We start from the raw sequence: 14,467 nt of genomic DNA, 5'->3' as shown, positions 1-14,467 counted from the left end.
GCCACGCAATGAGTCACACTGCCACCCAAAGCCAACTTGCCACTTCAGCACAAAAACTAAAACTTACACTTACAGACCTCCAAAGAATTCACATCATACTCTGCAGAAAATTAACTCTTTTGAAGCAAAGATCACTGAAGCTTCAAGTGATCCTCCCCATCACAAACAACAGTGTGCTGTTCCATACTACAGAGTATCTTATCTGAGCATGTGTTATATGGAAATTAACTGAATTTATTAATCTGAGATAGAAAATATTCTCACTAAAAGGACCATTAAGTACCATTATGTTTGTTAGATGACAAGAAAAAAAAAGGTACAATGGTAAGCATCATACCCATCAATTCTGTCATTTTAACACTGAATCCACAATGTATTTAACAATTCAGAGACACAAGTTATAATAGTGTACCTTTATTTTAACACGTGCACTGCACTGATGCAGTAGATACAACACCAGCAGTCTTCTCTTTGCACAAACTACTATCAATCAAGTTTTTAGATACTTAGATCACATTTCTAGGTGGAAGCAGCATTTAGTGCAAAGAATAATTAAGAAAACCCTAATGTTAACCATATCTTGGGAACTGTTTGCATACTTGGTGCAGCAATCATAGGTTATTTCCCAACTGGCTTTAAACACAGAAAACTGATCAGCTATAGCTGTTGCATTTGAAAATTCTAACAGAAACAAACTTGTTTTCCTTTTAAAAAAAATCTACACTACAGCAACAAATAAATAAAGACTGACAGTATGTATATATTTGCTCAGAATCAATTCAGCAACTTAAAAAAATATAATGTTCAGTGTTTGCTGAATTGTTTTATACTGCATCTATCACTTTAAAAAAACTACATTAAAAAAAAGTTTAAAGAAAAAATAATTCCTCCAACTCTCTTTATACTTTATCAGTTGAAAAAGGAAAGATTTGCAAGCACCGCTGCCTCTCACCTATCAGTATGTAATTCAGGTCTCCTGGTTATTCCAGGAACTGATTACAGAGAATCCCTGCACACCAACATCTCTGTACTCAGGCAGCCTTGTGCAGCGATGCTAAAGAAAAGTGCTAGCCATGGTACAGCAAGCCAGCAAGCATATTAAGTCATCTTCCAGTTCAAAAGTTTCTTTGCTAAAAAAAACAACCACCCCCACTTGTTGTGACTGATTTCTACATCTATCAAGCTCATTCGGGAACATATATGCTGTAAGCCCCGTCCCAGTGAATGCCTGTGTGCTTAATTTCACCTATATGAGTAATCACACTAAGAATCAATGGGAATATTCATGCTTGCAAAGTTAAGAATACACATAACTGTTTACAGGACATCTGCATTCATTTGCAGCTATACAATATACTGATTGCAGTCCTGTATCATAAATGAAGGGTCACTACCAGGTTATAGGCAATAATATCAAGGTCTTTTCTGGGTTGTATACAACAGAGCTAAAACACTCAGGGAAATGCAAGACACTTTTTTCTCCTACTGTTTAGAGGGAGGCTCTGCTCTTTGGGAATATTTAGGGATGCACAAGCTGCAGGCCATGGAAGAACTGTGCCCCATGTATATTAAAGAATTAACATGTAACTGCAATAATTTAAAGTAAGACTGAAGAATACTTCTATTGGCTCTCCAAACTGAAAGCATTTTAACAGCACAACTGTACAATACAAAAATAATTATACACCAAATCAAGAGCAAATTTTTTGCAAGTTCTCCAGTATCACTCTGGAATTCTACACAGGCTACTCAGATTTCATGAACAGTTTATGTATGTGGGACACAGCAAAATTCTTCTTTATGTACGATTTAAGAATACAGTTCTTAGGAGTGCTTTTTTGTTTTGTTTTCATTAACAGTATCTTGGCAGGGGGGACCAACTCCCTCCAATAAAACTAAGAAAGTGTTGATACTAGGTATTGAAGGAAAAAAACATCATTATGGTTCAGGATTAGAGCGTTTAGGGAAATAGTGCACTTTTTATTCTATCTTGGAAATGTACAGAAATGCACAGAATGGTTATAATCCTTCCTACCTCCTTTCAAGTGGGATCTTTTAAACACTGAAAGCAAAGTTTTAGTCAATACATAGCACATTCTTACAAAAATATAACTTTTCAGACATGAGAAACAGTTAAAGAAAAATGCTTTATCTTTCAGAACAAAACTACAATGCAACCTAGCTTCCACTGATTTTTACACTTCAAGTCAATCTAATTCAGCAAGAGCCCCACACAACATGGTCTATCCACAGCAATGCAACCAGGACTTACCCTATTGAAATATACATACTTGCCTCAAAACATTCCATACTGGTGCACATGAATCTAGATACAGCCACATTTCTTCGCCCTCTAAAGTGACCTTTCCTTCTTTAAGAACCTAGTGCTTCCCATAAGGTTGAGGAGTGTATGCCCACAAGAACCTCATTACATGCAGTTTCTTACACTGTGGTGGGATGGAAAACCAGCTTTAATTTTCATGCTGATAGAGTTCAAAGTGCCTCTATAACCCACTGCTAAATCTGTATCAAAATCCAAATAATCAATGGGGCAGCAGCTAAAGAATCCCATTAGGTGAAAGGTCAAAGATTCTTCTCTTGCAGAGAAGATTACAGCAATGATGAATGAAACTACAGTAAATAAAATTTAAGACTAGTTTTCTTCCCTTCGCAATGAAGGATTTGGGGTATCCTTTCAGAAGATTTTTTTTTTCTTTCTTAACTTATGCTTTTTTCTATATGGAAGCACTGTGGTGTTCATCAAAAAAAAATCAAACAAGAACCCTCCATCCTTAAAAAGCACCATAGATAAAAACTGGTGGAAAACCAAAAAAAAAAAAGAACCCAAACAAACTCCATGGACCACCCTTTAGGGATGAAATGCTAAAGATGTCTTTTTTAATCAATCAGTTTGTGAAGATCTACAAAAAAATAAAAAGGATCACATTCTAAAGGTTCAGTGCATTCAGCAGCTATACAGTTTTGCTGCTTATTCATTTTAAGTTGACTTTCAAAAATAACACCCTAGCTCATCAAAATATACATTTTCCATTTGCTTTTAAATTAAAATAATAATAAAAAACATTTAAAGAATTCACAATCAATAGCATGACTAAGCTTCAGGATCATCTACAGCATATAATTTAAAGGTTCAAGATGCCAATATGCAGCATGTGGCAGGCCTCTATGCTCCATGCAGCATGTACATGTAGGATAATCTCATATAATCTTGATGTTCAGATGTCATTTTGTTTCTTCCAAATAGTGTAGAATACCCATCTGGAGAAAATAAGCAGTTAAGGAAAAAAAACAGATTGCAAAGTTTGTAGTACCTCATTAAAATGGAAGTAGTTCTTTTCACTTATATTTCAATTCTGAAAACTTCTGATAGCTCATAAAGATGGGGTAGGTAAAAAACTCAAAAGTGAAATCTCCCTGAATCCTCTTTTTGACTCAGCACTTTAAAAGAGAATCCCATTTCCACTAAAACTGAAATCCTTTGCAAACCCATGTTTTCTAATTCCTGCTGCAGACTTTCAGGTGGTGCATTTATTTGCACTGCAACCACTGAACAAACTACAGAAGTACTTTGGGCAGAGTGACCAAAACTTCAATCATGAGTTCACCAGGTTGGGACCCCTCTTGCTCATCTTCTCAATTGTAAAGTAGCAAGTTTGAATAGGAAAGAGACATCCAGCTACCTAATTTGTGAATCCCTAACACAGATACAATCAGACACAGAATTAATACTGAGACATTCAGCAGCTGAACGCTAGGTGTCCAGGTATCTTACTAGGCAAAGATTTAAATGCCTACTGCCTCTTAGCTGCCTCAGCAGGGGTTCTGTTGAACACTCACTTAACAGATGCATCTAAATTTTGCCTGGGTTTTCTCTGATAGCTTCTGCAGTGTTTGCCTTAGGAATCCAGTCACTTTTCAGAAAGCAGACCTTTATGTCGCCCAGACTGAACTAGAAACAAAACACAGAACAACTGGCAGCTCTATCAGTGCTCTTTTTGCTGTTCCTCTGGGGGAGATGGACCCAGCTTCAGCAGAGTCACACAGAAGCTATGCTCAAACCACAGCTCTCCGAGGTACTCCTGGCAGGACAGACAACTGATCCTCAAGAGCCCTCTTGCCATGCAGGGCACATGAGAGAGGTCAGAGCTATGTAATTCCACCTGCTTCCAGAGAAGCAGATGGGAGGATGAGACATGAACATCACCTGTAGAGCTACAGCAACAGCTGCAGAGTAAGGCATAGACTTCTGGGATTTATAACTTAGAAAAACCACATAAAGATATATGCTCTTCTGTTTATACAGCAAGGTCACACATGCTCCAGATGGGAGCCTCTGTGTTCACCATAAGGTCCTGGTGGAGACCTCAGAGATACATATGCTTTCCTTAAAGCAGAGAGCTGGCTTTTATGTCAACAGCTACTTGAATTTCAGATGGCCCCCACAGCAACACTGGTAAACACCACAATTTCAAGTAACACTTACACACAGTAACAATTCTTGAAGTAGGCAAACCAAGTAACAATAAAAAGTGATAAGCCAGCTTAGCACTTTGGCTGCATTCAGGTACCCACATGGGTAACTTTTGGTCAGACTACAAAAACGAACATTTGCGTAAGTGAAGATTTGTTCAATGGCTTGAGATTTCAGGCACTTAAACGAGTATCAAAGTGTGTCACATTCTTCAGAAAGAAATAAAATCCTAATTTTTGATTACTTGTCACAATTCTACTGTAAACTAATCACCTCGCTCAGTCATCTGTGAAACAGCATTTAGGTATAGCCTTCCATTCCGATACATACTCCTACTTGGAAATCTTTTAAGTTTCAAGAAAGGCAATAACCTGTACCTTGAATGCAAGTAGAGGGCTATCAGAAGTCCAAGGCCAAATTAAAAGTTAGAGTCATCAAGATGACTTCTCCACTAACATTTCTGTATCTGTACCACTATATCATTGTTAATTCATTCAGAAAAAGCAAACTAATAAAGCCTGCCCCATTTCTCTAAGAATTGTTCTCTTTCAAGCGTTACCTGTATTTAATGGCCAGTTTTAATAAATTTATTGCTGAATATATTTCACATATGTTAGCTTACCAGAAACATTTAAATGTATTTTTTAAAGGAATAAAGTAGCATTTGCTACTCATGTCCTGGTTTCAGCTGGGATGTAGTTAACTGTCTTCCTAGTAGCTGGTACAGTGCTATGTTTTGAGTTCAGGATGTGAAGAATGTTGATAACACTGAAGTTTTCAGCTGTTGCTCAGTAGTGTTTAGACTATAGTCAAGGATTTTTCAGCTTCTCATGCCCAGCCAGGGCACCTGACCCAAACTGGCCAACAGTGTATTCCATACCATGTGACGTCCCATCTAGTTTAGGAACTGGGAAGTGGGGGGGGCAGGGATTCACGGCTCGGGACTGGCTGGGTGTTGGTCGGCGGGTGGTGAGCAATTGCCCTGCGCATCATTTGAACATTTCAATCCTTTTATTACTGCTGTTGGCATTTTATTAGTTATCATTATCATTATTAGTTTCTTCTTTTCTGTTCTATTAAACCGTTCTTATCTCAACCCAGGAGTTTTACTTCTTTTCCTGATTTTCTCCCCCATCCCACTGGATGGGGGGGAAGTGAGTGAGCGGCTGCGTGGTGCTTAGTTGCTGGCTGGGGTTAAACCACGACAACTCAATTCATTTAGAAAAATTTCGGACACTTCCAAATAAATAATGCAGTAGGTATTCAGAAGACTTTCTGAGGATGCATACTTCAAATCACATACATGTTGCATTAAGGCCTGGCAGTTGTAAAGTCAAAAATAACCAGTTTCTCTGAAATTGTAAGCTACAAGGGCAAATATCTTCATATCCTCTTTCTCTCTTTTTTGTCTTGAAAATGTTAAGATCAAATCTGAGTTTCACTGGAGAGCTGACAACAATGAGAAACAGGAGGAGCTTGTTACAGTCAGTATGGAGTCCAGAACTGCAGACTACAGCACTAAACAATATCAGGATTAGAGACACAGAAGGGAGGCAAAATGAACACACAGAACAGAAGAAAGGCTGTGGCAGAGTTTCACATGCTTAACACACTATGAATAAGCAGATCCTGGAAAGATCTCTCCTGTCGAGAGGGACACAGCCACAGCAAATATTACCCTACAGAAACATTTCCTGGGAGATGACACAAAAGTGGTAAACACTCAAGGCACACGCAGCCAGGAGAACCACCCTATAGCAGATCAAAATGCCCCTCTAGAGCTAATGGCTTGAAGCTGAAACTTCAAGCTCCTTGTATAAATTGCTTGCCACCCTCAAAATGAAGATATTCTGAAGGATTATTTTTAGGAATGGGATGTTGCTGAGAAACGTGTATACCCCTCCACTTGGAATATTTTTTCAGTAACACTAACATGTAACGATTGTTAGGAATCACTTTTTTTCCATTAAAAATCCAGTCTGAGCTATATGTTCAAGAATAGATCTGTGAGAGAATATTTAAAGATCTAGATCATGCTAATTTGTATGAAGTCAGTTTGGGACTTTTTGTGAAAGAAAAAAAAAAGAAAAAAGATACAGCCTTGCCAGAACTCCCAGGCAGCATTACCCTCATCATACAGTTTATCCTACATCACAAACAATAGTTGGAAACACTCAAAAACTAACAAAAACATAGCTTGATCTTGAAAGGTGCTGAGCATTTCACTAGCTGTTAATTTATGGCGCTTTTAAAAAATAATTCCTGCAATTATCCTCAAAATAAAACTGCAGTAGTTCATTTACTATGTAAAAACATTAACAGTGTTTAAATTAGAACTGCCTTCTTGCACTTGAGTTCACTACCTCCAAGCAACCTAGGCTTGCCTGATTTATTAATACACACTCCCCACTCTTTCTCAGTCTTTAAGGATACAATTCCATGTAGGAGGGAACGCACACAGTTTCTTTTGAAAACTCCACAGGACAATAAAGCCTGCTAAGCTGTTCTTCATACAGAGTCAAGGCGTCGGTCAGATTGATACAGTTTCCCTGAAGGAAAAAAGAAAAGTTCCAGTTACAATCAAACAAATAAGCAAAACTGCAGATGAATATACACATTTTGACATTAATGCAAGGCTCCCACATACTTCAGAACCAGATACATGGTTTCTTAATATTTAATATTTACAAGGCAAATACTGAACAGCTTGTCTTCATTCTGCCTACAGCAAACAATTTGTACCTTTTCAAGAAAGGGTAAGTATGGGGGGATTATCTATCTTCTCATTAGCAGAAGCAACCATTACATTAGGGCTTCCAGTTAAAACAGACCACCATGTGTTGTTTACCTATAACATCTACTCAATAACCATTTTCTTTATGATTGCTTAAATATATTAGTAAACAGTATTACAACATCCAGATTTTCTCAATTATTTAACATTGCCTAGGTCTTCCAACATTTAAATGCACTATAAAAAACCCTATAACATTCATTTTAAACAGATTCTTCCACAGAGCAATATGATAAAATAAATCAGATTATACAGAAGTTCTGTGGCTGCAGGCTACATTGTCTTGAGTTTGTGTATAATGCTTCTGAAAAAGTGATTCCTACGATACTTTTTCTTGGACCTGTGTCTTATCTAAGAATATTAGTAGTATCCTTTTCTGAACAAAATAAAAATCAGTGCTTAGATTATTTTTCTCTAACAGTGCAACTAGGAAATATCAGACATTGAATTCACAGCATTCCTTCCCAAACAAGTATTACCCAAACAAATCATTCTTGGAATACAAACACATCTCAAGGATTATAAATGGTGAGGAATTAAAAAAAAAAACAAACAAAACACGACAACTCCTAATTACAAGCACAACCTTGTCCACAGCTAAGTATTAACAAGCAGAAGTTACTGCAACATATATCTGGGATGCCCATATAGAGAAAGCTCTAATTAGAAAAGTGACTATCCATATTTGTAATGGGTTTGAAGATTTAGTGATAACAGTTGAGCGCCCAGAACACCAGACTGAACAACACAAACTACCCAAAACAATAAAAGTCAGTTGTCAAGTTTAATAAAAAAAACCTTCTTGACAAGTTTCTTGCCTTTCTTGCTTACCTGAGTAGGCTAGCTGATACTTTACAACCTTAAACATTAAATACAGTGATCTTAAGAGTAAGGCAAATACAAGTTATTTGGATGCTAATTTAAAATGGAGCGAAGTTGAATATAATCACCACTGCATGGTCTACAAATTACTCAGCTTTTGTTTGCCAGGTATGAAACACTGAATAAAGACCCACCAAATATGAATGTACTGTTGCTGTGGCACAGCACAGAGACAGGACATTCTGCGATTCTGGTCAAGGGGGAGATGATGTTAATGGTCCTTGGCATGCTGACAGCCAGATGAGTTCATTTGTGATCTTCTACCTCTACTGCTTTCATGAGGAACCTTCAGCTCCACCTATAGAGGCCCCAGTCATGATGCCCAACCATACTGCACACTACACACGAACAGCAAGTTACACCATGACGATGAATCTACCCTGACCACACAGCATGTGTGATTCTGGTCATACGTGGGGCAGGACAAGACATCTTCAGGAGATGCGTGTCCCCATCCTTCCCTAATGGCTGGATTTACTAGCTTATAGTATAAATGCCGTTAATGTTGACCTAGCACGAAGCCTACTTTCTTTTTCTGATTTCTAATCAGTAGAAACAGAAGCATTAACTAGCATTTCTCCACAGTTACTTTCAACGTAAAAATCATCAGCTTTACCGCACATTTTACCACTTCTAGTGGAGGAACGTTCACCACAGAAGACAAAAGACAACAACAAAGGGAACTCTCATGTTAATGAATACACAGTTCCTAATAACCTAGCATACAAGCCAAAGCCCCACAAAATGATGGCAAAAGACCCGAGGCACAGAAGTTTGCTATTTATCTCTGGTCACAGGAACATCAGTCTCTATGACAGGAAGATATGCATTAGACAGAAAAAGCTCTAGTTAAATAAAAAAAGCCAACAGAAGAATCAGTCGTTTACTAATACAGCCAGCTTCTTGGTTTCTACATGACTTTCTGTTCACAATTGGACAGGCCAAAAGCCTTCCAGCATAAGCACTTCCGAGCAGAGTACTGCTTTTCATCTTTAAAGGCCCTGAAATTTGCAAGAAAGAGACAAGAACAAGAGAGCCTAAAGCAAGGGACTCCACCTATGGAACGGCAGTATCTTCCCTCTGTTCTAAATGACTTCTGGAAATGTTTGTGCACACACACACACATAATTTGGGCTTTTGTTGTTGTTAGTTTGGGTTTTTTGTTGGGTTTTTTTTTCCAATTACTGAATGAGTTATCTTGCCCCTTCCTGCCCTTAGATAATGTGTGTAACATCTGACTGTGAAAGAATGCAGATGGTTCAACTAAGAAAAAAGAGCTAGATCTAATTAAAAACTATAGCTCTTTTACAGTCACAGCTTATTCAATATTGTAAGACCTCTAACTTGAAACAAAGGTCAAGTTCTATCAGAGCCCAGGAACAAAGGATTTATTCAGCACTTCCAAAATGTCTGCACTACCTATGTTTCACACATGTGCGTTGCTCTGCAAGCATTGTGAAGCTTTGCACTCCAACAGAACGGTCTTTAAGAAAGCTGAGTTTTACTGTTTAACTTCTGCTTTCCAGTGCTCCCAGATTTTTTAAAAAAGTATTAAAATAATTAAGTGCACACAGATGCAACTGAAAGTTAATTTTCACAAAGCAAGGAACTAAGATGAGTTTGACCAACAAATAATACCTGTGCTCTTAAAACCAATGTACAACAGGCAGAGGCTGAAACAAGCAGAGATCTTATTTGAAATCAGTATGTCTAAACAGCTCCATCTACATTACTTTTTCCATGTAACAACATCAGATGACAACTAGAAACAAAGTCTATAATGCACATTCTGACTTTGGGATTTAAACTTTTTTTTCTACCTTTTATTGGTAGGGTTTTTTTCCACAACGTATTTAAAACTTTTTATTTCCAGAGGAAGTGAAGAGATACTTCATCCTACTGTTCTTCCTCTGAATTTTTTGAAGCATGCTCAATGATTTTTTTCCATTGTGCTCAAGTTATCACAAGTGGAAAAGAAAACCTCAACTTAAAAAAATCTATACACAGCATCTTTTAGAAAAAATCATATACTTGAAAGCTCTTTCAAAAGAACTTGCTTAAAACATGTGTTTGATTATCATTTTGATCATATTCCATCATATCATTTTGATCTTATACTTGTTTATTTGGTAAAGGAAGATGGCATGCTTTATATTGAATGTATCATATTTGATTTGAGGTATTGGAAAACAAAAGAGGCTTGTAAAAAGGTAAGTGACAAACACTAACTGAGCACAACTGCACAAAGCACAACAATGAACAGACTACTGTAGTACTTGTTTAGTAACCTGTTATTATCCAGGGGACTGTAGCAGTTATTTGGTTCAGCCACCCTTTACCAAACATTTAATTTTGTTTCAACATCAGACTGAATCCAAAAGAAAACTAAAAAACAACCTATGTGTAATTTGAGTCATAAATAGAAAACACTGCTAGGTAATTTATGGAGCACACCACTATTACAGAGGAAGTTTAATAGGATACACAATGAGATGAAAGTATCCACAGTTTCCCAGCCTGTCACTTCAGTATTTCATCCTTTCTCCAGCAACAGACAAATCACTGCAGACAGTGTGGAAAACAAATTACAGGAACAACGAGACATGCCAATAACCAATTTTTACTTTTCAAACTCACAACTCCCTGATCTCCAAATCAAGACATTATCTAAAGGTTCACATCCCACCTGGCTGTTCTATTAACCTCTGCTTCTGGAGACCACCACAGGATTTTATTGTTCTGCACAGTTACAGGGGTTTTGTAATTATTTGGCTTTACTCAACAAAAAGCTAAGAATTCCAAAAAAATCTAATCTACAAAACTTAGATGAACTTACTTCAATAAAGAGAAAAGTTCTTGAAAAAATCACTAACACCCTTCTGTAAGTGACCAGCTTTATCAACCAGAGACAACAGTGTTGATAACAATGTCAATCACACTTAAGTGTTCTTGTATTGCTAAAATGTGACACAGGGAACCAAGCCCAGAATGCAATACAGTGATCAGCCTAATAACCTGTGTTCATCTAACTCCCCCCTGCCTAATGAAAATAGTTATGTGGTAGAGCAATGCATTTTTTGTTCTGAACAGCCACTATATACTCAAACAATAACCAATACGGAAGAGTGTTTAATAATGTTTAAAGCTGATGACTCACCAATTATAATTTTTCAAAAGGGAAATAAGCAAAATCAGACTTTTTTCTCCCCCACTGTTCAGTCAACTTTCAACACATACAAAAACCCTACTAAACTCCTCTGCCCGCCCCCCCTTACTTAATCTTTGTTCCATGTCAAACAATTTGACAGATGAGAAATGGGGGAAATGCTAAAAATTTTTTTCTCTCCTTAACAAGCATCTCTCTGACACAAAAGTATTTGAGGTAGTTTTAAACTTTGAAATTAACAGATCTATATTTATATGACCTTGTTTAAGAGTGACAACTCCTGAAATGTTTCACAGCCTTTGCATTCTGAGTCTGCTCAGTGCTTGCACACACTTTGACAGCTCATGCCCGTCTCCCAACACCAATTCTTCTGGGCTTTTGTAAGGCATACACTCTGTAGTACCACGGGGTTTGGTTTTCAGGTTTCTAGAGCACAATGCACAACAAATTTAAACAACAGATACAGTGCCGGGCAGACAAAAAACCCCATTCCTTAAATTAAGTAGCAAAAAAAGAATTTAAGTTAACCCTGTAAGTTCCAGTTAACTTTACCTACCTATAAAGGGGATGTGTCCATCAACTGGTTATAGGCTGAGTTTAGGCCACTATGCTTCCTCCAACCTTAGAAAGTGAACTAGTGACCTGAAAGCAGATGGAAGGGTCTCTTTCCATACTTGCCCATTTCTTACACGTCATTCTTGCATGTCTTACACTACATGTCATTGCTACTGGACATCCTTGTCTGACACAGTATACTAGAGAAGTTTAATTTTTATTTTAAATTTAACATGGTTTTCTATTTTTGTTTTGTAATAACAAGTACTGGAGTTGAACATAGCCAAGGTTGGGTTTTTTTTTTTCCTCCCTCACTTCAGAGTGACTAAGAAACAACGAGATACATAGAGCATGAAACACCTAGCATCAGAGCTAGGTTTGAGTTGTGGGTGACAGGGATGGCTTTTGAGGAGATAATGGAGGCAAACCTGACTGAAGGTATCTCCACTGACCAAACCATCAATTAATTTAAAACTGAATTCAGTAACACAAGAAAATGAAATGTCTGCCCTTAAAGACTCACAGACTGCCAAGAAATCACACAGGCTCACATAGGGACATGCATCCATTCTTCCAGACTCCCTTCACATTCACAGTCAAGGAGAACCCTGCTCTGTCTTTGGAAGTGCTAATTAGAAAACCCACACAGCAGCCAAAAAAAGGAGGGTAACTATGGAGCAACATCACGGTGGTCTGGACATTTAGACGGCAGGACCACAAGCGTGTGTGGGAGACATCTGATCCCTTCCACCAGTGGTTACTGCTGTTTACTGGAACCCAAACCTGTGAGTGGTCCGAGACTGTTTCTATCCTGCCTGGGTTGGATGATCCAGACTAGGAAGGAGTAAATTCCTGTTCAGAGGTATTTTTAAAGGTTCCACTTCACAAACAGGCTGAAAATGATAGCCTGCTCAACCTCAAAGGATTAGATCAGCAGAGCAAAAACTTAGCACAGAAAAAAGGCATTTTCATAGCTACATATAATCCACTGACACAGAGACAACCTTACAATCAGTCTCTGCATCTTACAGAGCACAGTTTCACAGCTATTGTGACAATCCTCACGTGCTACTTGGAAGGCACAGGATAGTGATGGTTCAGACAAACAACCACAAACGTATCACAGTAGTATCTACAAGTACACGAACTCCAATAAAGTTGAAAAAAGTCACTTGGGCAATCTAAAAATCATACTGGCTATTAGAAGGTCCAACAGCATAAAAACACTTAACATGTTCAGAAACAAGTCACTGGGAAGGTCCCTTAGAGATGAAACCAGACCTTGGGTTTGCCAAGTTCTCGCGTCCTCACTGACTCCCACTTCTCTCCCCTGTGGTGGCTGGGAACCTGCCCCTGTAACTGGCTACCCCTGGAGAAGGCAACACCAAGCACCTCACAGACCTGGACCCATATTGCATCACTAAACTCTTCAAAGCACCAGCTTCAGGAGAAGGAAGAACAGAAATATAGCAAGCCATATGACCCTTAAGCCTCAGAATAGTGGGATACATTCAACAGTAAGTTTTCACAAACAAGCTTCAAGTCTTAAGCTTACAGACAGGGCTGCAAGTTCGGTAGGCTAAGGGCCCTAAAGCTCACCTCTCTGTCCAGGTCCTACGTAGCCTGCAAGATTCTCCATATGGATGATGCAGCTGAAAAAGCAAGGACATGAAAAGCAAGGCTACTACTCATGCAAGTAAGCTTTTATTCTGATTGCAGTTACTATTTGTAGAGGCATAGAGCAAATATGGAGGCATTTTTCCCCCCCAATACACTCAAGCACAGACTTACAGCAGCAGAGAATGAGATCCATAAACTGCCCTTTCTATCTTTCCAGAGTTGAAATAAGCAAAAAGTCCCTCCTTCATCCTAAAATTGGCCACATCATTTCTTGCATTCCCTGGGAATACAAGTAAGTAGTCTGAAAAACCTTTTACAGGCAGAATCTCTCTAGAAATGTTAATAAACTGCTAGACAATATTAGTTACCAGTCTCCACCAAGTGGTGAAAGGATATTCTGCATTAGCATTTGGAGACTACTTTGAGGATCACCACTGCATCCTGAGGGAACAGCCAGGTGTGTTAGGGTAGCATGCAAAAAAATTCTTTTGATAGTCTCAGATAAATTACATCTATCTAGAGTTAGACAGCTCTAGACCCTGCCTGCTGACAATTCATGTGCTGAAAAGAACATTTTCCAGAACTTGTGCAGAGCTCAGTGAAGAGGTGATGGGCATTTCCATTTATTTTTCCCAGCAGTGGCATTTAGAGAGTCAGGCAGCAATACAGTATGTGAAAGACTGGCATTCTGTGAACAGAACTCCACTTTTGGGTAAAGCATTTCTTGAGCATTGAAATAAATGACATTCTAACAAGACGCACAAGGTAACCCCTGCAAGCAGAACTATCAGGGGACAGGCTACAAATGACAGAGGACAGAAGTTTCAAACATTAGTACAACATAATGCCAAGGCAGAAGCAGCAACTATAGCTACTGGCCAGTAGCCAACAGGACAATGACCTTTTTGCACCATCTTTCCTATGAGACATTTCCTCATCATAGCAAAGGTCAGGCTCT

General features: G+C 38.3%; 1 protein-coding gene across 2 annotated transcripts in view; it reads right to left on the bottom strand.

Annotated features, from left to right (window-relative positions):
- Nucleotides 1-400: 400 nt before the first annotated feature.
- SMS (spermine synthase) overlaps nt 401-14,467 on the bottom strand; it is a 49,300-nt gene continuing 35,233 nt past the window's right edge. For both annotated transcript variants that reach the window (XM_069784834.1, XM_069784836.1), the window contains exons 10-11: nt 6,926-7,041; nt 401-3,279 (exon numbers count right to left, since the gene is read on the bottom strand). In XM_069784834.1, the coding sequence (XP_069640935.1) occupies nt 3,237-3,279; nt 6,926-7,041 (159 nt within the window). In that variant the 3' untranslated portion in view covers nt 401-3,236. The remainder of the gene's footprint in view (nt 3,280-6,925; nt 7,042-14,467) is intronic.

The sequence above is a fragment of the Haliaeetus albicilla genome, chromosome 6 (assembly GCF_947461875.1).
Source record: "Haliaeetus albicilla chromosome 6, bHalAlb1.1, whole genome shotgun sequence".
NCBI lineage: Eukaryota > Metazoa > Chordata > Aves > Accipitriformes > Accipitridae > Haliaeetus > Haliaeetus albicilla.
Note: the sequence above shows the minus strand (reverse complement) of the source record. Positions and strands in the feature narration are given on the sequence as shown.